Source organism: Phascolarctos cinereus, unplaced genomic scaffold (genome assembly GCF_003287225.1).
Source record: "Phascolarctos cinereus isolate Bilbo 61053 unplaced genomic scaffold, phaCin_HiC Scaffold_726;HRSCAF=1367, whole genome shotgun sequence".
In the NCBI taxonomy this organism is placed as follows: Eukaryota; Metazoa; Chordata; class Mammalia; order Diprotodontia; family Phascolarctidae; genus Phascolarctos; species Phascolarctos cinereus.
The window spans coordinates 7,060,828-7,088,667 of NW_027556098.1; the positions used below are offsets into that span (position 1 = coordinate 7,060,828).

At 38.0% G+C, this 27,840-nt stretch overlaps 1 protein-coding gene across 1 annotated transcript in view; it reads right to left on the reverse strand.

Annotated features, from left to right (window-relative positions):
* The window catches only part of EGFL6 (EGF like domain multiple 6), a 68,271-nt gene that overhangs the window by 13,747 nt on the left and 26,684 nt on the right, over positions 1-27,840 (reverse strand). The window contains exons 6-8 of the mRNA XM_021007515.1: positions 26,626-26,760; positions 23,618-23,740; positions 13,304-13,624 (exon numbers count right to left, since the gene is read on the reverse strand). Of these exons, the coding sequence (XP_020863174.1) occupies positions 13,304-13,624; positions 23,618-23,740; positions 26,626-26,760 (579 nt within the window). The remainder of the gene's footprint in view (positions 1-13,303; positions 13,625-23,617; positions 23,741-26,625; positions 26,761-27,840) is intronic.

Below are 27,840 nucleotides of genomic sequence, written 5' to 3' on the forward strand. Positions count from 1 at the left end.
AGACTGTGAGAAACAAATGAACAGAACACATGGCCTTACTTTACCAAGAAATAATGATTTAATTTCAGGCTTCAGTGTGTTTTTAATATACTGTGTCCTAATAATCTTATTGCAGATTTTGTAAATCTGCAGTAAGACTTTTGGGACACAGAGTATTTCTTCCTGTCACTTTCCCTTCTTTCAATGTCTTACCCTACTATCCCTTACCCTGTCGTCTTTCTCTACACCCTACTACATGATGTTGGCATCTTTCCGATGAATTATAATTATGAGTACCTTAAGTCAATTTACTATGCCTTAAATAACTGAAGATAGTTCAACTTGGTTATATCATTGCTGCCTCTCACAATGACCCCTGCATAGAGTAGATACTTAATGTTTGTTGAATTGAATTGAATCACTTTTCTTTCTCTGAGTTATGTATTAGAGGTTGAAGATAGATGTTAAGGGACTTCTGGTCTAGACTGATATGTGAATGGGAAACACTGTCCAGATTCCACGTACCTTCTCTAGCATAAGCCTAAAATTTGCCACAGAGTGAATAATGGTCATGACAGTTAGTGATAAATTACAGTGAGTGACTTCTACCCCAGAACTGTGAAAAAAGTTAGCAAGAAGCCCACGTGCAATAGGAAAATTGGCTGTCAGTAAAGCCAGCACCAGTGCAGACTAACAAAGCCTCCCTCCTAGCACAACCAGAAAGGCAGTTAGATGGTGCAGTGGATTAGAATGTTAGGTCTGAAGTCAAGAAGATCTGAGTTCAAATCCACCCTTACACACTTATTAGATATGTAACCTTGGGCAAATTGCTTATTCTTTGTCGACCTCAGTTTACTCAACAACAAAATGGAGATAATAATAGTACCTACCTCCCAGGGTTATTGTGAGGATCAAATAGGATAATATTTCTAAAGTACTTGGCATAGTGCCTGGCAACATAGTAGGTACTTAATAAATGCTTGTTCCCATCCCCTTCCCCAAAGACATATAGCCTATAAGATTTTGTGCCTAAAAGCAGGAAGAATAAAGTGCCTCAAAGAAAGACCCAGGGAGGACAGAAATCCCCAAGGTAGAAGAAACAGGGAGTGGCAGTATGGTGTTCATATTGGGACACTCCAGTCCAAAGGGCTCCAAAGTCCCTAGCACTCTGTCCTGAGATGCTATAGAGAGTCCTGAAGATCCAAGAATGCCATAGCCAAAATCCAGAGTTTTCATGTCAAAGGCAAAATATCAGGAACATACAGAAGGAAGGACTTCAAGTGGAACCATGTCAGGATCACATAGGACATTGTAGCTTCCACTATAAATGAGAGGAGATCTTGGAGAACAATATTCCAAAAGGCAAAAAATTAAACATACCAACAAGAACAACTTATCTTGTAAAGCTGAATGTACAATCTTAGAGGGGAAAACTGGTCAAAAGATGAGTAGGGTACCTTAAAGTACAAACGCAAGAATTAAGAGAAGTCTAGAAAAGTAAATGTATTCAATCAATTAGAAAGGGCTATGTGATGACGTTTTAATGGAGAAGAAGAAACAACTGTCCCTTCTGAACCCAAATGTCTTCAAAAAATAGATTAAATAATTCGATTTAAAAAATAGATTAAAAAAAAGAGAGAGAACAGAGAACCTAGGGTAGATTAGTTGTGTTCTGAGTGTTTGAAGAGAGAAAAGAGAAGGGAAGGTAAAAGGAGGAATTCTTCATTATTGTTCAATCGTGTTTGACTCTGCATGACCCCATTTGGGGTTTTTTTTGGCAAAGATGCTACAGCAGTTTGCCATTTCCTTCTCCAGCTCATTTTATGATGAGGAAACTGAGGCAAACAGGGTTAAGTGACTCCCCCAGGGTCACACAGCTAGTAGGTGTCTGAGGCTAGATTTGAACTCAGGTTTGCCAGACTCCAGGTCTGATACTCTAGCCACTGTACCACCTTGCTGTCCCCCAAAAGGAGGAATACACTATTTTAGAAAGGATGGAGAAGGGAGTGGAAGTTGCTATTTTTTGTCATGTGTGAGATTTTACAAACACAAGAAAAAAATAGGGGGAGTGGGAATAAGATGAATATCACTTTTGTCTGACAAAGGAGGGCTAAACACATACATACACATATATACACTAACACTTTGATACAGAAATGTATCAAACTAACAGAGAAACAAATGGGGATAGGGACAGGAAGAGGTTTAAGAGGGGAGAATAATACCAAAGAAGAAAAAGTCACAACCAAAAGTAAGTTCCCGATCCTGAAAAGATCGGGGGAAACAGAGAAAAGAAAAGAAAACTAGAATATAAGGGGGTAACTATCAATTGGGAAATGGCTGAACAAGTCGCTAAACATGAATGAATAAGAAAAGAGACCATTTCAGAGAATGCTAAGTAATATGGACTGATGCAGGACACAGTACTGCAGTAAACAGGACCAAGAGCAAAATTTATACAAGGACAACAACATTATAAACAAAAAACTTTGAGAACATAAGAATTATTAACAAAGCAATGACCAACCACGGTTCCAGTGGTCCTATGATGAAGAATATTACCTCCTTCCTGACACACAGATGATGGATTCAAAGTGCATAAAGGGACATTCATTTTGGACATGGCCACTGTGCTTTGATTGGCTATGCTTATTAGTTAAAAAGTTTTTTTTTCCAATTTTTTTCCTTTTTTTTGGTTTTGTTTTTATTCTTTATTCTATTTTATTTAAATATGAATTTATTTATTTTTAGTTTTCAATATTTACTTCCACAAGATTTTGAGTTCCAAATTTTCACCCCATCTCACCTCTCCCCCCACCCCATGATGGCATGCATTCTGAATATCCATTTCCCTATGCCCTCCCTTCTATCTCCCCCCCCTTCTCTTATCCCCTTCCCCTTTTATTTTCCTGTAGGGCAGAATAGACTTCTGTACCCCATTTCCTGTATTTCTTATTTCCCAGTTGCACGTGAAAACATTTTTTTTAAACATATGTTTTTAAAACTGGGTTCCAAATTTTCTCCCTTCCTCCCTCCCTACCCACCCTCATTGAAAAGGCAAGCAACTGAATATAGGTTATACGTATGCAGTTATGCAAAACACTTCCATAGTAGACATAGTAGACTCTATTTCCCTTAATCCTATCCTGCCCTCCCATTTATTCTATTCTTTCTTTTGACCCTGTCCCTCCTCAGAAGTATTTGCTTCTGATTACCCCCTTTCCCAATCTGCCCTCCTCTCTGTCACCCCTGCTCTCTTGTTCCCTTCTTCCCCTATTTTCCTGTAGGGTAAGACAGATTTTCATACCCAATTGAGTGTGTATGTTATTCCCTCCTTAAGCCAAATTCTATGAGAATAAGATTCACTCATTCCCTCTCACCTTCCCTGTTTCCCCTCCACTGTAAGAGCTTTTTCTTTTATGTTTTTTTTGTGAGATAATTTACCCCATTCTACCTCTCCCTTTCTTCTCCTAGTATAATCCTCTCTTATCCCTTAATTTTATTCTCCAGATATGACCCCTTAATCTTCAACTCACCCTGTGCCCTCTATCTATCTATCTATCTATCTATCTATCTATCTATCTATCTACATACATATAATTTTTTCCTCCAACTACCCTAATACTGACAAAGGTCTCATGAGTTATAAATATCATCTTTCCATGCAGGAATGTAAACAGTTCAACCTTAATAAGTCTCTTATGATTTCTCTTTCCTGTTTACCTCTTCATGTTCCACTTGAGTCTTGTATTGAAAGTCAAATTTTCCATTCAGCTCTGGTCTTTTCATCAAGAATGCTTGAAAGTCCTCTATTTCACTGAATGACCATTTTTTCCCCTGAAGGATTATACTCAGTTTTGCTGGGTAGGTGATTCTTGGTTGTAATCCTATCTCCTTTGCCCTCCAGAATATTATATTCCATGCCCTGTGGTCCTTTAATGTAGAAGCTGCTAAATCTTGTGTTATCCTGATTGTGTTTCCACAATACTTGAATTGTTTCTTTCTGGCAGCTTGTAATATTTTCTCCTTGACCTGGGAACTCTGGAATTTGGCTACAATATTCCTAGGAGTTTTCCTTTGGGGATCTCTTTCAGGAGGAGATTGGTGGATTCTTTCAATTTCTATTTTGCCCTCTGATTCTAAAATATCAGGGCAGTTTTCCTTGATAATTTCTTGAAGGATGATGTCTAGGCTCTTTTTTTGATCATGGCTTTCAGATAGTCCAATAATTTTTAAATACTCTCTCCTGGATCTATTTTCCAGGTCAGTTGTTTTTCCAATGAGATATTTCACATTCTTTTCTAATTTTTCATTCTTTTGGATTTGTTTTAAAGTGTCTTGATTTCTCATAAAGTCACTGTCTTCCAATTGCTCTATTCTAACTTTTAAGGAAGATTTTCTTCAGTAATCTTTTGGACTTCCTTTTCCATTTGGCCAATTTTTTTTTTAGGGCATTTTTCCCCTCATTGGCTTTTTGGACCTCTTTTGTCATTTTTTAAGGTGTTATTTTCTTCAGCATTTTTTTGAGTCTTCTTTAGCAAGCTGTTGACTTGTTTTTGATGATTTTCTTGCATCACTGTCATTTCTCTTCCCAGTTTTTCCTCTACTTCCCTTACTTGTTTCTCAGAATTCCTTTTGAGTTCTTCCAATGCCTGGGACTGATTCATATTTTTCTTGGAGGCTTTGGATGTAGGAACTTTGACTTTGTTGTCTTCTTCTGGTTGTATGTTTTGATCTTCTTTGTCACCAAAGTAAGATAATATAGTCTGACTCTTTTTGTGCTGCTTGCTTATGATCCTGGCCAATTACTTGACTCTTAAACTCTTTGTTAAGGTAAGAGTCTGCTTCCAATGTGGAGAATGTACTGTCCCAAGCTTCAGGGGTTTGTATAGCTGTTTTCAGAGATACTTGTAGTGATCTGTAAATTTTCAGTTCTTCCAAGGTGGTATGATAAGGGTCGAGGTGTTTACTCCTTTCCTGGCCTGTGCTCTGGTCTGTTGGTGACCACAAGCACTCCTTTCTGTCCTGAAACTGTGAGGAGGATTTTCTCTTCACAGCCACTACAAGCTCCACCATGCCAGCGCTCCTCCTCACCCCAGGACCCCCATCCAGAACTGTGACCCAGATCCAAGCACGGGCAAAGAAGAGATTCCTGCCTCAGCAGGCAAAGAGATCCCTGCAATCCCTCTCTGATCAGCCACTGGATTCCCCCTCAGTCTGTGGGCCGGAAGGTCAGGAGGCAGCTGCCTCCCCAGGGCTGTGCTTTTGGGGAATGGAGCTAAGACCACCTCGCTTCTCTCTCAGCACTGCAGAAACAGACTTTTCCCACTGACCTTCTAAGCTGTCTTTGGCGTTCACAGGTTGAGAAGTCTGGAATCCACCACAGCTGCCCACAATTCAGTCCTCTGAGGCCTGCTCCAGGTTTGCTGTGGCCTGTGTGCCCACGCTGTGGCTGCTCCCAGCCAGGCGTGATATACCTTTCTGATCAATCATCCAGGTTGTCTTGGGCTGGAAATTTGTTTCACTCTGTCTTTTTGTGGGTTCTGCTGCTTTAGAATTTGTTTAGAGCCATTTTTTTACAGGTATTTGGAGGGGGTTTGGGGAAGAGCTCAAGCAAGTCACTGCTTTCTCTCTGCCATCTTGGCTCTGCCCCCTCTTCTTTCCAATTTTTAATCAGAGGAAAGGGGGAATAGCAATAGTTATGCTGTTTTACAAAAAGAAGTCCATTGAAACATTTAAAAATAGGTAAAACAGAAAGAAGTTCAGAAGGAAGTAATCAAGAAGTACAATTTTAGAAATAACAAATTTATTATATATTTCCAAAAAACTAAGCAAGCAGTAGGAAGTAGAGAATCAGTTTTATATATGATCCTCTTTTTGTGTTCTGAAGTAATATTCATCTGATGTCCACTTCCCCCATGTCTTCTTCCATATTTGTAAGTTCTTCTCCTACATACCAGAAATGTCCTTTTTAATAATTAAATTTAGAATAATTTTTAAAAAAGAATGTAGGTGCTAGGAAAGGCCTCTTAGAATCAGATATTTAAGAGATTATGTATAAGAATATACAGAGATCCAGACAAACATAAGGATCTAAACACTTTCAGAATTTTTGAACTGGAAAAAACAATGTCTACCTTTGCACAGGGCATAGTCTGATATATATGGAGCCCTATAAATATTTGTTGAATGAATGAACAAAATGTAAAGTTAATTTTGATAGACTCCTGAGGACTTATTTTGTCTTGTGCAGACAGCCATCACTTTACTAATACTACTAAAAAAAAATCAATGATTTAATCATGTTTTAATACACCAAAGACCTGTGATTTCTTTGGTGTAGGCATTCCTTTGGGCAGCTAGGTACCTCAGTAGATAGAGTGCAGAGCCTGGAGTCAGGAAGACCCAATTTCATGATCATGAGTTCAAATCTGGCTTCAGACACTTACTAGCTGTGTGACCCTGGGCAAATCACTTAACCCTGTTTGCCTCACCTTCCTCATCTGCAAAATAAGCTGGAGAAGGCAATGACAAACCACTCCAGTATCTTTGCCAAGAAAGCTGCAAATGGGGTCACAAAGTTGGTCACAACTTAAAGGACTGAACAACAAAAATGCAGTGTCTTGTTCATCTGTATCCTTGACATACTAACTGCTTCATTAAGTATTCCATTCCTGAAAATCGTTCTGTAGATGAGAACTATGCTTAAGTTATCCCCTCCAAGAGCTGGATCTTGCTCCTTTAAAATATTTATTTCTCTAAATGGAACTGCATTTTTAAAAAGCTCATCTTGGCTAATCCTGTGGGCTTCTATTAAGGAAGCCAGTTGGAAGAATATGACTTAGTTCATCTCATCAGTCACAGGATTTAGAGCTGGAAAGGACCTTCAAGATCATCCTGTTCAACTCCGTCTCAGGCACTGACATTCTTTAAAAGGGAGTACAAAAATATAAGATTTGCTATTTCCCTTCATTATTACAATTTTTTCATTTTCCCCTAAGTCAGGACTATTTAAGTTCCAAGAATAAATTAACAGGATGAGCTACTAACCTAAAGTTAAAGTCTTTTTCCAATTCTTCTTCCATCAGTGGCACAGAGATGAGCTATCTATTAACCTAAAAGCCAAGATAATTTGTGCTATATGCCTTTTTCTCCTTCATTTTATCCATAATTTTTATTTCCCCATAGCCTAATTTCTTTTAGACTTGGCTTAATTTCTTCCAGATGTTGTATCTGCAGCCCTCTGCTAATCTGCATGACTGTTTTCACTGTATCATTCTCCTGGGGCACTGATGGATAGTTCAATAGGCCCTCACCTAAGTCTTGTGGCTCCCAAGGCCAGTAGAATTAAGGCAGTTATGGGTCTCTATCTTTTCAGTGGGAGACTGGGAGAAAAATTGAAAGCATCTTCCTCTATGCCCAGCCTGCCATAGAACCTAGATCCACTCACCTTTAGTATTGAAAGTGTTCAAAGCCCATAAAAGCATGGTAGAAATGGGGACGCAGCTGCTTTGTAACACAGTAAGAGCAGGATTATGAAGAAAATGGTGGTGAGACATAAACATGAATATTCTATCTCCTCGCCCCTATAGAACACTTCTGGCAACTTTCTAGCAATTAGGTGGGGTTCCCATATCCCTACTCCTTCCAGATAGTTGTAGGAGGCAAGAAAAAAGGAGAAGCCCCCAGGATCTTAGTGCCTAGGGCATGAGGGGGAATTAATCTACCATTAACTAGTAGTGTGTTACAGTTTTCAATGCTGATATTCTATGAACATTTCCCAAACCAAAAGTACACAGGCAAAAAAATCTATATACAGCTTTCCTCTGGAGTCTTTGGGAGAAAAATTTTATGTTTCATTACACACAGTATAGGGTAAGTAGGTGGTACAGTGGATAGAGCATCAGGCCTAGAGTCAGGAAGACTCATCTTCCTGAGTTCAAATGTGGTCTCAGACATTTGCTAGCCGTGTGACCCTGGGCAAGTCATTTAACCCTGTTTGCTTCAGTTTCTTCATCTGTAAAATGAGCTGGAGAAGAAAATGGCAAACCACTCCAGTGTCTTCGCCAAGAAAAACCCAAGTGGGGTCATGAAGAGTCGCACGTGACTGAAAACAACTTAGCAACACACATACTATAGGATGAAAGCCAGGGGTACAGTGGATAGAGCGCTGGGCTTGGGCTAAGCAAGACTTGTATACAAATATGACCTTAGATGCTAGCTGTCTAACCCCGGGCAAATGACTTAACTTCTGTCTGCCTCAGTTTCCTCAATTGTAAAATAGGGATAATAGTAGCTTCTACTTCCCAGGGTTGTTGTAAGGATCAAATGAGATAATTTTGTAAAGCACTTAGCAGAGTGCCTGGCACATAATAGGTTCTTTTTTAAAAAAAATTTAATTTATTTTCATTTATCAATAACCACTTCCATATGCTTTCGAGTTTAAATTTTTTCCCCCCTTCCTCCCCACCATCCTCCCCAAGATGGCCCACAATCTGATATAGGCTATACATTTATATTCTTATTAAACACATTTTCACATTAGTGGTGTTGTGAGTAAAAATTAAAACCAATAGGAGGAACCATCAGAAAGAGGGAACAAAACTCAACAGAAGAGAAAAAAAAATAGGAATTCAACTTTCATAGTTCTTTCTTTGGATGTGGATCGCATTTTCCATCACAAGGCCTCTGGAGATGTCTTAGATCCTTGTATTGCTGGGAAGGGTTAAGTTTATCAATATTAGTCATCGTACAACATTCTCTTGGTTCTGCTCATTTCATTCAGCATCAGACCATACAAGTCTTTCCAGGTTTTTCTGAAGTCAGCCTGTTATCATTTCTTACAGCATAATAGTATTGCATTACATCCATATACCACAACTTGCTCAGCCATTCCCCAATTGACAGGCATCCTCTCAATTTCCAATTCTTTGCCACCACAAAAAGAGCTGCTCACATAGTAGGTTCTTAAGAAATGTTTATTCCCTTCACACACCCTTCCCTACAGGATATTGATTTATTTGTACTAAGCCACATCCTCACTGACCTAGAAGCTAACCTATTTTTCTCAGAAACTCAAAGAAGTAAATAAACTTCAGTTAGCACTACAGATTGATATGACTCATTTTAAAGGATCTCAGTGATAAATAGCTTTTGTATCCTCAGTAGCCCCTAGCATGTTGGATAGACTCTGATGTGTCAAACTTTTGGGAGAACATGGATAAAAGTTGAATAATATGGGCAGACATGGATGAGTCATGATCTGTACCACTGTAAGGAAACCCCAAACTGATGGGATCAATATTTAAGTATTCTCATTGTTTTAAGGCAATTGGGGTTAAGTGACTTGCCCAGGGACACATAGCTAGTAAGTGTCTGAAGTCAGATTTGAACTCAGGTCCTCCTGACTCCAGGACTGGGGCTCTATCCACTGCACCATCTAGCTGCCCCTATTTAAGTATTCTTTTCTTTTTTCTTTTTTTTTAGGCAATTGGGGTTAAGTGACTTTCCCAGGGTCACACAGATAGTAAGTGTCAAGTGTTTGGTCTGAGGCCAGATTTGAACTCAGGACTTCAGGGCTGGTGCTCTATCCACTGCACCCCCTAGCTGCCCCTTAAGTATTCTTGATAGTGGTGGTGGCTTGAATGTTTTTGAACTGGTGGCCACCCACTCTCTCCCTAGTCCTACAGGACAACCTTGAGTAGGCAGAGTGAGAATAAAATTGTTCCTCCTTTCTCTCCACCAATCTTAGCTGGTGATAGGATTGTGGGCTGGCCTAGGAGAAGTCCAAGCCATTCCTCTCCTTTTCTCAACAATCAAGACAAGGATGATCCGCATGGTAAAAGCAGTCCCTGCTTCACAGAGTAATTGCTTTTTAAATAAGAAGTGGTGTCATCAATTAGAAATTAGTTATCTTAAGGAATAAAATAGAAAAGATGTCAATAAAATAAAACTCACAGTTCTCATTTTCTAAATGGAAAGATTCCAATTTGGCGTGCTGGTGCCCTTCTGTGTAACTCAAAACCCTTGGCACATTGTGTATTTTTTTTTTAAAAGCTCAAAACTATGTTAATGAACTTTCATAGGATACCACTGAAACATTAAACTGAAACAGAGTCAGTGCTTAAGATGAAAACATTTTGAGAGTGGATCTAATGAAAGCAGGCATGCTAAAAGTCTGACTCCTTAATGTAGCTCTCCCAGTAAATCTAAATGATTAGTTAAAGGGAAACAAATTAGACGCTGGGTGGGTCAAAGCTCTGGTATCTAGTATAATCAAAGACCCTAGAACTTACTGGCTTACCTCTTTAAATATTTGCACATGAGAATTAACACATTTCAGTAAATACTACGCATTTGCATTTTCAAGGGGCTTTATTTAAGCCACTTGGAATAGCCTTATAATACTAATAAACACTTTCAGTTCTCAGTTTTCTGGTTTAGGGGTAATCCATGCCACATGTGTATGCTCCAAATTTCCATGACTCAAACCTCACTGTACCTTCCATAATTATGCTAGGACCCAATACTTCCTGTGCAGTTCCAGAATTTAAAGATGGAAGGATAATAGGATCCTGGCTCTGGAGCTGAGAGGGACCACCTAGCAACCACCGAGTTCATTCCCCTTATTTTTAATACTAGCTAATATTTAAATAGGGCTGACTAGCCAGGCTGACTAAAGCTAAGCGCTTTATAAATATCATCGCATTTGATCGTCACAACCACACTGCCTTGGTTCCTCATCTGTAAAGTGAGCCGAGAAGGAAATGGCAAACTACTCCAATATCTTTGCCAAGAAAATCCCAAAAATGGAGTCACAAAGAGTCAGACATAACTAAACAGCAACAGATGAGGAAACCAAGGCAAACGGTGGTTAAGCGACCTGCTCAGGGGTCAACAGCCAGTAAGGGTTTGAGGTTGAATTTGAAGTCAGGTCTTTCTGACTCCCTGTGCCACTTAGCTATTTTTTAAAAATTAATTTATTTTGATTTATCACTTAGCTGTTTTTACTGAGGAGGAAATGGATACTCAGAGAATAGAAGTGACTTTCCCAAGGTCACTTAGCTGATTAGCAGCAGCCATGGGTCTAGAGCCCAGGCTTCCTCAGCAGTAGGTAGACAGTTGTAAGAGTTAGGGCTAAATCCATCGTGTGAAGTATCACTCTGATTTCTATTTACATCAAGCATTGTTTGTAATTCAATCAATTAAAGCAATATTTACTCTGTGCTAGCTATAGGCAAGGCTCTGGGATACCAAGAAGAAAAACAATCTAAGCCCCACCTTCAAGAAATTAAAATATACTTACAACAAAGAAAGATACTCAAAACTTATTATACCTTGCAGAACATGTTTGGCTTCTCATCCTACTTATCTTGAGAAACTGAAGTACACCTTCTTTAGCATTTATGTAATATTTTTCTGGCAGCTAGCTGGCATGGTGGATAGAGGGCTGGGCCTAGAGTCGGGCAGACTCATCTTCCTGAGTTCAAATTTGGCCTCAGTCACTTCTTAGCTGTGTGACCCTGGGCAAGTCACTTAACCCTATTTGCTTCAGTTTCCACATCTGTAAAACGAGCTGGAGAAGGAAATGGCAAACCATTTCAGGATCTTTGCCAAGAAAACCCCAGATGGGGTCACAAAGAGTCAGACACATCTGAAATGACTGAACAACTAAAAAGCTTTACAAAGCACTTTCCTCATAACATCCCCTACGGTAAGTAGTGAGATGATTGTGATGCACATTTTATAGATGAGGAAACTGAGCCTCTGAGAGGTTGGTAACTTACTCAGAGTATAGTATAATTGTGTGAGGTGGGATTCAAACCTATCTCCAGCACTCTCTTTACCATGCCATGTTGTTTGATACCTGACTTTTTAAATTAGCAAGAAAATTAATGTGATTGGTCAGGAGATCATAATCAAACCTGCGTTCAGGCCAGCACAAGTCAGATAATGAGCTCATAGGCTCAAAGATTTAGAGCTGGGAGGGACCTTGGAGGTTCTCTCCATCTCTTCATACAACTTCTTCATCTTATAGATAAGGCCTCAGAAAGATGAAGTAACTTACCCAATGTTACAGATAACAATAATATTTATATAGTTTATATAGTTTCTGCCAAGTGCCAGGCACATTTAAAAATTGTTTTAAATTTTTTAATATGCTTTACAAATATATAATTTATATATATATGAATGCCATATATCATATGTAAATCCTCTGAGAAAAACAGTTCAATTCATTATTTATTTTAACCATTAAATTTTGAGTTCCAAATTCTCTCCCTCCCATATACACTGAGAAGGCAAGCAAAATCATTGATATCAATTATGCACGTAAAACATATTTCTGTATCATCCATATTTTTTTAAAATGCAAGAAAAATTAAGTGAGAAAATTGTACTTCAATTTATATTCAGAGTTCATCAGTTCCAAATGTTATTTCATTTGTTCCGTACAACAACTCTGGAAGGAGGTACAATTATTATCCCCATTCTATGAATGAGGAAATGAAGGTAAATAGAGGGTAAATGACTTGCCCAAGGTCACACAACTAATATCTATCTATCTATCTATCTATCTATCTATCTATCTATCTATCTATCTATCCATATCTGAGGCCAATTTGAATTCCGGTTATCCTGATTTCAGGCCCAGTGTTCTATTCTCTGTGCTATCTAGATGCCAAGTAAGAAATAAGAGCCAAAATTTGAACCCAGATTCTCTGACTCCGGCATGACTGCTGCCTCAGTTTTCTCATTAAAATTGGAGAAAATACACCTGTAGTAACCTACGTCATAGGATTATCGGGAGGCCAAAGGTAGGTCAATGTCTTGAGAGCTTTAAAGTGATATATAAATATCTACCAATATTTCTCCTTCTACCACTGCAGATGAGTGACAGTTGTCTGGGGCACTGATTAGTTAAGTTAATTGTCCATGGTCAGAATAGATGTCAGAAGTGGGATTTGAACTCAGATCATCTTGAATTAGTGGTATGAGGTGGTATAATGGATAAACTGTTGACCTCTAAGTCAGAATATTATTATTTTTATCTATAATAATAAGAATAAGAAATGATAAAAAGTAGTCAATGGACAGTAGATGTATATATATTTTTGGTTTTCCATAGCAGCCGCTTTGTTTTTATAACTAACAAGAGATTAAAATGTCTCACCTTCGGAAAGGATCTTACTGCTTACGAGCCTGAGGTCTCGTTATAGGGCAGTTGTGATGATTGGTTCCCTCTCCATTTGCATGCATTCTCTTAAGTGTACCATAAGAACTAAGACTGCATTAAAAAAAAAAAAGTAAAAATTATACTTACAGAACACATCTCCTCTAAGGCTTTGCTCAGGATCAATTTGGTTCCTGAGGTCAATCTGTTCTTCCTCTGTCCCATCTTCACTCCTGGTATCTTCACGTTCTTTCACCTTCCCATCACAGGCCTCCCCAACCTGAATGCCATCTTCATAATGGAATGGCTGCCACAGAACCTTGGTAGCTGGAGTCACAGCAGGTTCTGGGATCACGTTTTTTATTTCTTCATTCTTTTTTATGCTATTCTTATGAGCAAGCAACTTCTTGATGGTGTCTTTAATGGCTCCAGGTGTCCAGAAGATTTCCTTTACAGAATTTTCAGGAATAACTAAAATAGCCAATGACAACAAGAATTTTTGATCAAATTTGATGACATTTATCGTCATTCACCACCAACAAAGCATTTTTAAAATCGTGCTCATGATATACTTCAAATGAAAACTTTTCAGAAGCAACCTTTGGAGGGGGAGGGTCATTAATCTATGATGTGAAATTTTGGTGGGAATTGTTTAAAGACATTTATCATACTTGATAGATTGTTCTGGAGTAGTAATTTCAGTGATTTAGAGGCCCACTGATTTGCAGACTGGGAAAAGAAGGTAGATGTCATTGAGTCAAACATCCCACTCAATGAAGAAATTCTTACTCATATGTCCTTTTTTTTTTCTTTGGTTGGGCAATGGGGGTTAAGTGACTTGCCCAGGGTCACACAGCTAGTAAGTGTTATATGTCTAAGGCTGGATTTGAACTCAGGTCCTCTTGAATCCAGGGCCGGTGCTCTATCCACTGTGCCACCTGGCTGTCCCCTTACTTATATATCCTTGTCAGATAATACTACCTGCTGCTACTTAAATAAAGTTTTTCTATATATCCACTAGAGTAGGGGTTAGCAAAGGCTCATAATTCTTTATCTCTTTGAGCTAAGAATGGTTTTTACATTTTAAAGCAGTTCTACTGTATTTCAAAATATAAAAACAATTCTTTGCTCATGGGCCCTAAAACAAGGTGGATCTGGCCTTTGGGCTGTAGTTTCCTGACCCCTGCACTGGAGCAATCTGCTGAAATGGTTCTATCTTTTTCTCAGAAGTTTACCTTCAAATATGAACTCCTCTGAAAACCTTAAAAAAAACAACTGTGGTTCACAGAAAGGTAACATTTCTTTTTATGTTTGTTTTCCATTAGATTAAGGGTTGGGAAGGTCTTGTCGGTGGCTCAGGTCTAGTCCTTAAACCAATTTTACCTGGATTATGAAGTCCTTTACCAAGAAAGGATATCTATGATATAAAAAATTAATATGCCTTTTAAATCCACAAGGTGGGTATATTTTCCCAGGAAAGTAGACTTTTTTTCTTCTATAAGGTAAGAAATGACCCTTCCTACTTTACAGTAGGAAATTAAGTTTCCACTTGCTCCTTTGGGGAAAAGAGACCATTTTAAGACTTTATGTACTTCCAAAATTTGGACAGGAATACTCATGTGCATATACAAATTCTTGAAATGTTTATATATATATAATATATAAATATATGCACATATATACACATAATAATGGCTCTCAGTTCCATGTGACATGTGTATACATATTTTTGTTGTTGTGTCATTTCAGTTGTGTTCAACTCTTTGTGACCCTATTTTGGAATTTTCTTGGCAAGATACTGGAGTAGTTTGTTATTTCCTTTTCAAGCTCATTTTACATGAGGAATTGAGGCAAATAGGGTTAAGTGACTTGCCCAGGGACACAACTAGTAAGTGTTTGAGGCCAGATTTGAACTCATGAAGATGAGTCTTTCTGATTCCAATATACACATAAACACAATATAATGGCCTTCAGTTCCATGTGACTAATATTAGTGTGTATATATGTATATGTTTATACACGTCACATAGAACTGAGGGCCATTATATTGTGTATATGTGTATATATAGGAAGGGTTTGGTCCTTTTTTAACCTATAAAATTTATATTATATATATATGTATTTATACGTATACACATATATCTGTAGTCCTGTTTCATTTTTTAAAGGCAATTGGGGTTAAGTGACTTGCCCAGGGTCACACGGCTAGTAAGTGTCAAGTGTTTGGTCTGAGGCTGGGTTTGAACTCAGGTCCTCCTGACTTCAGTGCTGGTGCTTTATCCACTGTACCACCTAGCTGCCCCTCTCTTTCATTTTTTTTGAAGGAAAACTTTTATTTTCTCTTTCTAGAAGTGTAGTCAACCATTCACAGAATAAATCAATTCATGTCTTATAAGTATTAAAAACTACTAGTTTTTTACATATCCTTATTTTACTATTAATAAATATGCCCCTTCTTTGCCCCTCTGGGTTTGGCAGATACTGAGATTGCGTCTTTTTTTTTCCAGGCAGTTGGGGTTAAGTGACTTGCCCAGGGTCACACAGCTAGTAAGTGTCAAGTGTTTTGGTCTGAGGCCGGATTTGAACTCAGGTCCTCCTGACTTCAGGGCCAGTGCTCTATCCACTGTGCCATCTAGCTGCCCCTAGACTATATTCTTATAGTGTACACACACACACACACACACACACACACACACACACACACACACACACACAGAGGAGGAAATTATCTACAGACAACACTATTATTCAGGATTTTTTCAAACAATCTTTTTCTTCACAAAATTTTAGTCCTTCTTTCTCTCTTTCCTTCTCCCATCACTTGACTCATTCAACTACCATCAAAGTTGTAAAAAATAAAGAAATGAATAAAGTTTTGAGGCAGTTTGAGAAAGACAAAGATCCCCCTGAAAATCCAAGTCAGACCTATTGAATGCAATGTTTTTATTTTTAAATCACCCTTTCCGAAAACTAGCTAAAGTTTCCTTTTTAGTACCTTGTCACAGTTAGTCACCACTGGGGCCATCTTGCTCTGCAATGGCTCACATCAAAATTTTATGAGCCTGTTGTTATGGGCCTAAAACAAACAGTACCAGTACCAGTAAGTCATGATTACAGATGAATACTTTTCTTCTGTTTGGATAAAATACCCAAGTAGCTTGCTTATCAAGATTTGGCTGAAAGGAGCTGCTTGTATGTGTATTGGAGGACTAGGTGAATGGAGTCCAGTCTTGGAAGCGTAAGCAAATGTCGGGGTTCAGGGAGCCAGTTTCTGCAATTGCCTCATGAGGTTAAATAGAGGGGCCCAGCTCTGCATTTCAAAGCATCAACTGCCTTCAGCCTCTCCCTACCACCCCCAGCCCCACAGCAATTCTTGCTTCCCTACAAGGAAAGAAACAATGATTTGGCCACTTAATACTTTTTTGGGGGGGTGGCTAGCCAATGGGATTAAATGACTTGCCCAGGGTCACACAGCTAGTAAGTGTCAAGTGTCTGAGGCCACATTTGAACTCAGGTCCTCCTGACTCCAGGGCCAGTGCTCTATCCGCTGCACCACCTAGCTGCCCCCCACTTAATACTTTTTGTCTGTGCACTCAGTTCTGGCACAGCAACCAATCAAAAGGCCTTTTCTTTGCTGGGTAGTAAGAGGATAGGAAACATTCACAGAATAACTGTGCAAGCACTGAAGTGGAAAGCCCAAGCCCCTCCATTTCCCCTCATCACACAGTCTAGAAGATGCCTTACCAAAGCCTCCCATTTGCTCATGCTTCCAGGACTGGGCCCTCACTGACCAGACCTTAGTAACATCTAAGGTTCTCCTTTCCCTGGTACACTATTAAAAAGATCCTCTCTATTCCGCTGATGTGGTTCAGTGATGCTTCTCTCAGAACAAAGCAAGAAAAATTAGTAGGAAAACCTAATTCCCTATGAATTTCCTTTATATAATCAGTAACATGAAACTCAAGGCATTGAATAAATAGGGAGTGGAAGGTTTCAGACCTAGCCTGGCAAATCTACACATCTGCTTTTACTTTAGGCTTTGAAGTCTTCCTGCTAAAATGGAATGGAAAAAAACAAAAACATCATAACCTTTGGTGTCAGAGAGCTTACTCCCTTTGTATTTGAAAGAGAAAGCCATGGTGAAGAGGTTGATCTACACAGAGGCTAAAGGTAGGCATGTGTATGAAGGTAAAGCAGTAGACTGGATGATAATAGCTCCTGTCCACTTGCCTGGCTTTACTTTTGGCACAGTTGAATAATAGCAATAATAACCACAATAATCATTGAGGCTTCTAGGTAACTCAGTGGGGACAGCACTGGGCCTGGAATCAGGAAGACCTGAGTGCAGATGTGGCCTCAGACACTCACTAGCTGTGTGTTGGCGTTGTTCAGTTGTTTTCCAGTCATGTCCGACTCTTGGTGACTTCATTTTGGGGTTTTCTTGGAAAAGATACTGGGAGTGGCTTACTATTTCCTTCTCCAGCTCATTTGACAGATGAAGCAACTGAGGCAAACAGGGTTAAGTGACTTGCCCAGGGTCACACAGCTGGGAAGTGTCTGAAGCTGGATTTGAACTCAAGAAGATGAGTCTTCCTGACTTCAGGTCGTGTACTATCCACTGCACTACCTAGCTGCCTACTAGTTATGTAACTCTGGGCAAATCACTTAAATATTATCGCCTCAATTTCTTCAACTGTAAAATGGGGATAATAAGAGTACCTACTTCTCAAGACTCTTGTGAGGTTTAAATAAGCTTGTATCCGTAAAGTGCTTAACATAATGCCTGATACATAGTAGGTGCTATATGAATGCTTATTCTCTTCCCTACCTCTATTGAAGAAGACTAAGATTTATGAAACACAGACTGCCAGAACCTTTAGGGCTCAAGGCCTTTGGCCATCCAGGACCAGTATTATATAGAGGAAGAGTTGACAGACATCTATGTGGTGGTGGTGGTGGTGGTGGTGGTAGTAGAGAAAGAGGACGAAGAGGAGGAAGAGGAGGAGTAGGAGGAGGAGGAGGAGGAAGTGGTGGTGGTGATGCAGTACAGTGAGCACTGGACCTGGAGTCAGGAAGAACTCATTTCAAATCTGCCCTCAGTCACTTACTAGTTATGTGACTCTGGACAACTCACAACCTCAGTTTCCTCAACTGTAAAATGGGGATAACAATAGCACCTACCTCCAGGATTATTATAAGGATCAAATGAGATAATATTTGTAAAGTGCTTACCATATCATCTGACACATAGGCAGTATATAAATGCTTGCTATTATCATTCATGGTGACAATTATAATTATAATAATAATAGCTAGCATTTATATAGTGTTTTAAGTTTTCAAAATAATTTAGAATTATATTATCCCAGTTGATCCTTACAACAAACCTGAGAGGTAGGTACTAATATTATACTCATTTTGCAGGTGAAGAAACTGAGCAAAAGGAGTTTAAATAACTTGTCTGGGGGTTAAGTAAATGTCTGAGTTAAGATTTAAACCAGGGTTTGGCAAAAGTCCACAGGAAATCCAGCTACCATTTGTTTTTATATGGCCTACAAGCAAAGAATGGTTTTTATATCTTTAAATACAATATTATGTATTTATACATATATGTGCTTTTGTGTAAATTTGTGTTTAATATGATATTTTATTTATATAAATAAATATGTTTTGTGTAAAGCACTGTGTTTAAATACAATATCATTTATACATAAATTTTAATATATATTTTTGTGTAAAAATACTATGTTTAAAGATGTAAAAACTATTCTCAGCTCATAGGCCACATAAAAACAGGCATTAGGCCACCTAAGCTGTAGTTTGCCAATCCTCAATTTAATGGCAGGTCTTCCTGACTTTGGATGCAGCACTTTGTCAACTACATACATGACTAGCCGCCTCTATGTGGTAGAATTTGAAGGAGGTCAAATGATCTTCCTCTCAAAAAATATAGTCCTGGGGCAGCTAGGTGGCACAGTGGATGGCACACCAGCCCTCGAGTCAGCAGGACCTGAATTCTTTTTTTGGTGAGGCAATTGTGGTTAAGTGACTTGCCCAAGGTCACACAGCTAGTAAGTGTTATGCATCTGAGACTGGATTTGAACTCAGGTCCACATGATTCTACAGCCACTGCTCTATCCACTATGCTACCTAGCTGCCCCAGAACCGAGTTCTAATTAAGGATCAGACACTTGACACTTGACACTTACTAGCTGTGTGACCCTGGGCAAGTCACTTAACCCTGGTTGCCTCACCAAAAAAAAAATATATATATATATATACATACATATACACACACACATATATACACACACACATACACACACACACACACACACATATATACATATTTATATACATATACACACACACACACATATTGTCGCACTATTATATTTATTCCTCTGATGGTAAAGCACATACTATAGAAGACCATTGTTAAAATGCAAAGTTTGTTTAGCATGGGTTGTTTTAACAGGTTTCTTCTAGTCACCCAGAGGAGCAAGCCTGAGATTGTGCCTACTATGTGCCTTAGGAATATTTATTAAATGAATGAATGCAGGGAGGGTAGTGTACAGGTGATTCAAAAATACAATTCTGTCTAGGACCTGTTGATTGAATGGAGTACTACTAGTTGAGTTATTATTATAATTTCTTAATATAATATTTTAAATCTATCATATTTCAAACTTATGTTGTAACTGATAGGGAAAAATAGTTTCTAAATGCCTTGCTGTATGCAACAGGCTATCCTTAAAAATAGTTGGATTATTTCTCTCTTATATTAATAACAAATTATTGAATTAAGACTAAGGTTCTATTTCATCATTCAGAAATCAACCCCTGTAGGCTATTCAGACAACCTATGCCTTCATTTTCTTTCTGGCCCAGGATTATGCCTATATCTAAAGGGTAAAGATCAACTTGGAAAAAGCACTTTAAACTTTGTGGAAATGAGATGTTATATAAATAAATGGCATCATTCCATTAGCTATTCTCATGTTCATAGACTATTTTAAAACACTGAAAACTAACTGGATCTAATCTTCCCCATTTTTTATTTAGATGACTTTTATGCACCTAAATATGGAATTTTGCCAATTATTCTTTGAAGTGAGTGTATGACCCTTCTTAGGAGGAGATTAGTTTTCTTAAGAATCATGGCACTTTAATTCATAGGGAATGAAAACAAGGAAAGTTTTGTAAGTACTGAAGACTCTGGCCTGAAGGATAGGTTTTTTTCTGTTAATGTAGTATGATAATAATAATAGATAGCATTTACATAGTACAATTCAAGTTTGCAAAGTGCTTTTTCATACTAACTCATTTGATCTTCACAACAACCTTGGGAGGTAAGTGTTGTTATCATTCCAGTTTTACAGATGAGGAAACAGAGGCTGAGAGACATTAAGTGAATTGCCTAGGGTCACACAAGGGGCAGCATCTGAACCAGGATTCAAACCCAGGTCTTCTGAGTGCAGTTTTTGTGCTCTGACCACTATACCACCATGTTGTTTGTCCTTTGTTCTCAAGAGGATTGATGACATCATGAGGGTGATGTCTTGGCTTGTGAAGGAATTGTATATTACTGAAGCAGAGCTATGCAAAGTCATTTGAGCCTCCCTCTCTCCTCCAGAGTCATCAAAGTCCAGGGGCAAGACAAAGGTCAAGATTACTGGCAGTGGCCCAGGATGCACTGGGTGACTGTGGCCTTTCTAAATTAAGGTCTTTCCCAGGGCTCGGTTTGTTTGAGGCCACACCCATTCAGTGACTAAGGGCTAGGTAAGAGCTGAGTCTGTACCACTTAGATGTTTATGAGACGACCAAAAAAATAATTCATGGAAAGAATGGGTAATGATTAAATGTATGAAGGTGAGATGGAAAAGTTAAGTGTAGTAGGGTAGTGAATTTCAGTGAGAATCTTGGTGACTTGCCATATAACCAAAGAATTATTTTTTTCCCTCTAGAAATGTGTTTATTATTATATGAAATCAACAAATTAAGTTTCTTGAATTAGTAGCCAAGCAAGCTGGAGATAGGGTGGAAACAGCACAGAAGCAGACCTCAGGAGGTCTGACTTCTAGTTTTAGCTCTGCCGCTTAGTAGTAAGTTTGGGTAAGTCACTTAACTTTGGGGGATCATAGTTCCCTTATCAGTAAAATGAGAGAGTTGAATGGAAAAATCTCTAAGGTTCCTTCCCATTCTGAATTTTGCAGTTCTGTGGTCCTAACAAAGCTCTAAACTACATGACATAAAATATGGAGTATAAGCAGTTACCCACGTTAAGCACCTGAGAGTGATGGATCTGTTTGGGTAACAATGAAGCAATTTGCTTTGAAGGAGTCAAATGAAAGGAAAGAGACTTGAGCTGTGTCTTTTTTCCCTCTGAGCAATTCAATCAAACAAGCATTTATTAAGCATCTGCTAAGTTCAAGGCACTGTGCTGGGCCCTTTGCATACCAAGACACAAACAAAACAATCTCTATCTTTAAGAAACTTGCATTCTATTTGATGATCTCCAAAACTTATGAAAGCAATTCCTGAATGCTTTTACCAGCACTTCTTTTTGCTATACATGTAGTTTTTGTACTATATTTTCAAAACTCCCAGTGCCAAAGGTTTCTATATCTTCATCAAGTGGCTGACTGGATATTAAAATGTTCACACAGCTATTACTGAGGACACTCAAATTTGGTGCCATGGAGTATCTATGGAAATAGCCATTCTATACTCATCTAGGTCGTGCTGTGGAGGGCTGGGGAGGCAGTGTGGTTTCATAGTAAGTATATTTCCCTGGGAGTTACAAGGTTCAGGTACTAGTCTCAGTTCTGGAGAGTATCCAGAGGAGGCCAGTCAAAAAGGTGAGCAGCCTTGAGTTCATGTCACACAAGGATTGGTTGAAACAACTGGACAGATTTGGTTTGAAGAAAATAAGTTTCAGAGGATATATGGCATCTATCTTCAAGTATATGAAGGGCTATCATGTGGAGGGGTGATTAGGATTGTTCTCTTAGGTCCCATAGGGCTGAACCAGGAATAATAGGTAAAAGTTACAAAAAGGCAAATTGAGTCTCCATGTCAGAAAAATTTCCTAACAACGAAGTGGCCAAAGTGGAATGGGCTACCTCAAGAGGTGGTGGGTTCCCTCCCTCTGCTCCTCAAGCAGAGGTTGGATCACTTCCCAACTGAAATCCTACCTTTTATAGGAAGCCTTTGCCAACCCCTCTTCATTCTAGTGCCTTCCCTCTCTTAATTATTTCCTATTTATCCTATATATAAGTTATTGTTGTTCAGTTGTTTCAGTTGTGTCTGACTCTTCATGACCCTATTTGAGGTTTTCCTGGCAAAGATACTAAAGTGGTCTACCATTTCCTTCTCCAGCTCATTTTACAGGTGAGGAAACTGAGGCAAACAGGGATAAGTGACTTGCCCAGGGTCACAAAGTAAGTATCTGAGGCTGGAGTTGAACTTAGGAAGGTGAGTCTTCCTGACTCCAGGCCCAGTGCTCTATCCATTGCACTCCTAGCTGCCTTGTATAAAGTTTGCTTTGTATTATTTGTTCTTCTGTTTTTTGTTTTGTCTTTTTAGGCAATTGGGGTTAAGTGACTTGCCCAGGGTCACGCTTTGTATTATTTGCTTGCATGTTGTCTTCCCATTTAGATTGATTATAAGCTCATTGAGGGCAGGGATTATCTTTTGCCTCTTTGTATCCCTAGAACTTAGCACAGGGTCTGAAACACAGTAAGTGTTTTATAAATATTTATTTATTTATTGATTGATTATAGTGGAGATCATTTTGTGTATGGGTTGGACCAGAGGGCTACTGAGGTCTCTGTCAACTCTCAAATTGTATGATTCTATATATAACTAGCTATAGAACCTTGGACAAGTCTGTTTCCTTGCCTGTAAAAAAAAGGGATTGGACTAAGCTAGTCTTTAAGGCCTGGAGTGTCAGGCCTGGAATCAGGAAGACTCATCTTCCTGAGCTCAAATCTGGCCTCAGACATTGACTAGAAGTGGGACTCTGGGCAAGTCACTTAACCCTGTTTGCCTCAGTTTCCTCATCTGTAAAATGAGCTAGAGAAGGAAATGGCAAATCACTTCAGTATCTTTGCCAAGAAAACCCCAAAAGGAGTCGTGAAGAGTTAACCTGACTGAACAACACCACCAAATCTTTAAGATCCTTTTCAGATACTGAAGCCTGCAAATCATTAAAAGGAGCACTAGAACATAAATTTAGAGTTGGAAGGGACATTATAGGCTATTTTATCCAACTTTCTTATTTTACAGATAAGAAAACTGAAGCACAGAGGAATTAAATGGCACTTTTAGCTCCATTGATTCTATAACATCATGGTATAATATATGTAGAGAGAAATGGGAGGACAACAGATGGAAGAAAAAGAATGCCTCTTTTTGCATTTCTGTTAGTTGTCAGTTAATATATAATCAAATTTTACTTACCAGAACAGTGAAGTCCATTGCCCTTATAGCCCTGTCTACATTTGCACTTAAAAGCACCTTGGGTATTGAGGCAGTCAGCATGAATGCTGCACTTGTGGGTGTTTGCAGTACATTCATTTATATCTGCAAAAACAAAACAAAACAAAATCCAAGAACAACAACATTTCAGTGAAAACTCACTGAAAACACGGTGAGCTAATTCTATTTCCCCTTGCTCTCAATAGCTTCCAAGTAACTCAGTGGCTCCAATACTGAGGACATGAGCTTTTATGCATGACACTAAAATCTCCATGAATTATGAACCATTTGGGAGTTTCAAAGGTAAATTTAGGGTGTCTAAGGCTATTCCCCATCATAGGAAATTTCATCCTTTGATTTTTGAAGGTATTATAAAACTGGAATTTATAATTCTCTTGAGTTTTCAGGTCTGTTTGCTTTTTAAATCTAGTGGAGTACGTTAAAGGAGTTTTATTTTTCCCCTTTCCTCCTCCCAAATAAACAAATATATAAAATTTCTGCTATTGAATAGAGAGGCTTGAAACTCACAAGGAGTTATGCCATTGTTTAATACTATTAACTAGGCCACACAGATGCAAATTCAGATTTGTTCAGAAGATGGCAGGAAACGAACTATATAAAATATAGGTCCAGATTGGTCCTGACTAACGTAGAAGCTTTAGGTAGGGATGGTTTAGAAAGTCCCCTTCTACTATGTTACAGGACCACTACTCCTAAACCTCATCTAGCTTTATATCTACATATATATATATATATATATATATATATATATATATATATATATATATATATATATATATATATATTTAAACACAAACACACATACGCATACACACATACAGAAAATAACATTTTGTTTTCAATCTTAAAACCCTTGAGGTTTGCCTGCAAAGAGAACTTAGATATCAATCTTCTTAATTAGTTTTTAAAGCAGAAAGTTTAGTTGCCTTTTGGAAATACACAATGAAAATTCCCAGTTTGGGGGTTCTCCTGTACCATATCATTAGAATACCATTATTCGAAAAGTATTTAACATAAAATCATTAGATTTTAGTGGCAGAAGGCATTTTAGGAGGTTATCTGGACTTTCTGAATTGTCCTCTAAAACTTAAAATATTTAAAATAATATAAATAAATATAATAAATATTTAATTTATAATATTAAATCAAAATATGACATATGACATATATAATACAAATGAATATAATAAAATCATACAAATGAAATATTTGAGGAAAAATTGTTGAGATTATGCAGCACTGTTCAGGGATCAGCTGTTATGTCATCCCATGTATAGTATAAGCTAAGGGAAGAGGAAGGGAATAAGCAATTATTTGGTACCTACTGTGTGCCAGGCACTGTGCTAAGCACTTTACAAATATTATCTCATTTTCTCCTCACAACAACCCTGCAAGGTTGCTGTTATCATCCATATTTTACAGTTGAAGAAATTGAGGCAGGATGAATTTCTGCTAAAAAGTAAAAAAGGAAAAGAAGAACTTTTTTGCACACACACGCACACACACACACACACACACACACATATGCTAAAGTAGATTTTAAGTCTATTTTTTCTGGTATAGGTCTCCAAATGTGTAGCTTGTGGGAATCCTCATCACATAGAGTAGGAGTTCTTAAGCTTTTGGGTATCATGGATCCCTTTGGCAGTCTTATGAAGCCTATGCACCCTTTCTTAGAATAATATTTTTAAACACATAAAATAAAATATATAGGAATACAAAGGAAGTTCATTATATTGAAAAAATAACAAATATTTTTCAAAAAATGTTTATGGGTCCAAGGTTAAGAACCCTGAAACAGACCTTTTCTCAATGAGTTGATTTTTTTTTTCTTGCACACACATCCCTGCTTAAATTTTCCTTATTATAAAATAACTGAAACAACAGAACCAGTTTGTTAAACTGGATAACAGGATAAAGAAGATATACTGCTTGATGAGATCTTAAGGGTAGTGGGAAGGTCCATTTTGCCTCCACCAAAATAACCCCCACACCTGCTCAAAAATGAGTATAATTCACTTATCAGGAGATTAAATTTTCATTATACAATTAATTATTCTGAGAGAAGTAAGCAAATGATTTAAATTCATTCTAATGTGTTGCTGATTAATATAAACTCCTTTCCTGAGAGCAGGTTTTGATAGTGGAGAATATTGAGCATGTGTAGGTACTAGAAAGATAAAAATGGATAAGGCAAAGACAGGAGAAGATGGGGGAGCTGGAGTCTACTAGTCTCCATTTTGCCCAAGGCAGGCCTTGAAAAAATTAAATACTTTGCAAACTATTATGAAAGAGATTCTGTTAAGTCCTAGGTTAGAGAAGCATTACTTTAATTCTTTCATCAGAATGAAACAAGTCTAGTTATTTCCCTTCTCTCCTTTTCTGTTGCTATACATGGTGATCATAGAACCATTTTTGTTAAAACAGGAAAAGGCATAAGATCATACATTTGGAGCTGAAAGGGTTCTTTGAAGTCTCCTAACCTAAACACCTAATTTTAAAAATGAGCAAACTGAGGCCCAGAGAAGTGAAATGACTTGTTTAGTGTCATACAAGTGTGTCACAAAGCTACAATTTAAACCCAGTTCTTCTGCAGCTAAATGTGATATTATTTCCAGTGTACCGTTTCATGTACTTGGACCTCAGTTTCCTCATCTGTCAATGAAGTGGTTTGACTAAATGATGTTTAGAGTGCTTTTTAGTTCAAAAGTTCTATGATCTTAAGAATTCTGCCATTACAGGTCTTCAAATACTGAAGTCATTGTTTAATATTCAAATGCAACATATTTATCTTGAGAACCTACAAATGAGCCATAGTTCCCAGAAAGCTGTTAAATCTCATCTTTATCTGGTGTTGAATAAGTCTTAACTTGGAGCATAATACTCTGAAGTAGCTACTGAGAAACTAGTAGGAAAGAAAGATCCATGAATTTGGAGGGAAAAAAAGGAACCATGCATCTAAATCTTACCTACACAGTCATATCGCCCATTGAAGTATTTCAGTTCAAAACCGATGTGGCATTTGCAGTAGTAGCTCCCAAATGTGTTTACACATCTCCTATTGTAGGGGCAGAGAACTTTACCAGAGGAGCATTCATCAACATCTAGACCAAGAAAGTAGTGATTCCAGAAGAAAAAGAAAAAACAAGCTTGATAAGTTGGCATAACCAATTTCATTCAGTCCTCCATTCAAATCATTGAAACTTTCTGAGCCTGAATCAGTTCTCTAAGATTCCAAGACTGAAGTCTGATCTAATATGTAGAGAGAGTTCCCACACCAATGAAATCCCAGGCTCTGGATGAAGTACCAGTACTTCCAGGTGCTCAGCAAGTAAAAAGCAAAGCTGGTTATTTCTCTAGGCATTTCTTTATATGGTCGGAGGGAGCCTCTAGCAGAGAAGGATAATTAGAAACTTGTTTTTAAAATTAGAATTGTACTCTTTTGTTCTTTCATTGTGAAGGAAGGAATAGAATAAGCACGTATTAAGTGCTTACTATGTGCCAGGCACTGTGATAAATACCTTACAAATATTATTTCATTTGATCATTCATAGGAGGACTCTCTGTCTGGTTTAGAGAAGTAAACAAATAATAATATTAGTGAAAATCCTGTATATTTTATAGTACTACCAAGTTTATAAACATTTTCACAAATATTGTATAATTTGACCTTTGTTGTCACCTTGTGAAGGTCAGGTATTTTTAATCTCATTTTACAGGTGAGGAAGGTAAAACTCAACAATTCTGTACATTTTATAGTACTTTCAAGTTTAAAAAATGTTTTGACATATATTGCATAATTTGATTTTTATTGTGACCTTGTGTAGTCGGTCAGTCAAGTATTCTCATTCCCATTTTGTTATTGTTGTTCAGCTGTTGTTCAGATTCCAAATGGAGTCATGACAAATCGGACATGACTGAAATGACTCAGCAATGACAACAACTTATTTGCTCCATAAAATAATTCTTTACTTAACAAAAGCATTTCTTGAGTAAGTCACTCAACTTTCTTGATCCTCCGTTTCCTCCAATTAGCTTAGACTAAATGGCCTTTCAGAGGTTCTTTCTGGCTCGAGATCTATTTATAGCAAGCTTCTTTGGTACATGTAAGATAACTCAGTATTTATAAGTGTGATTTACATATTTTTTGGGACATAAGATAATAGATCTAGGATGTGGATCTG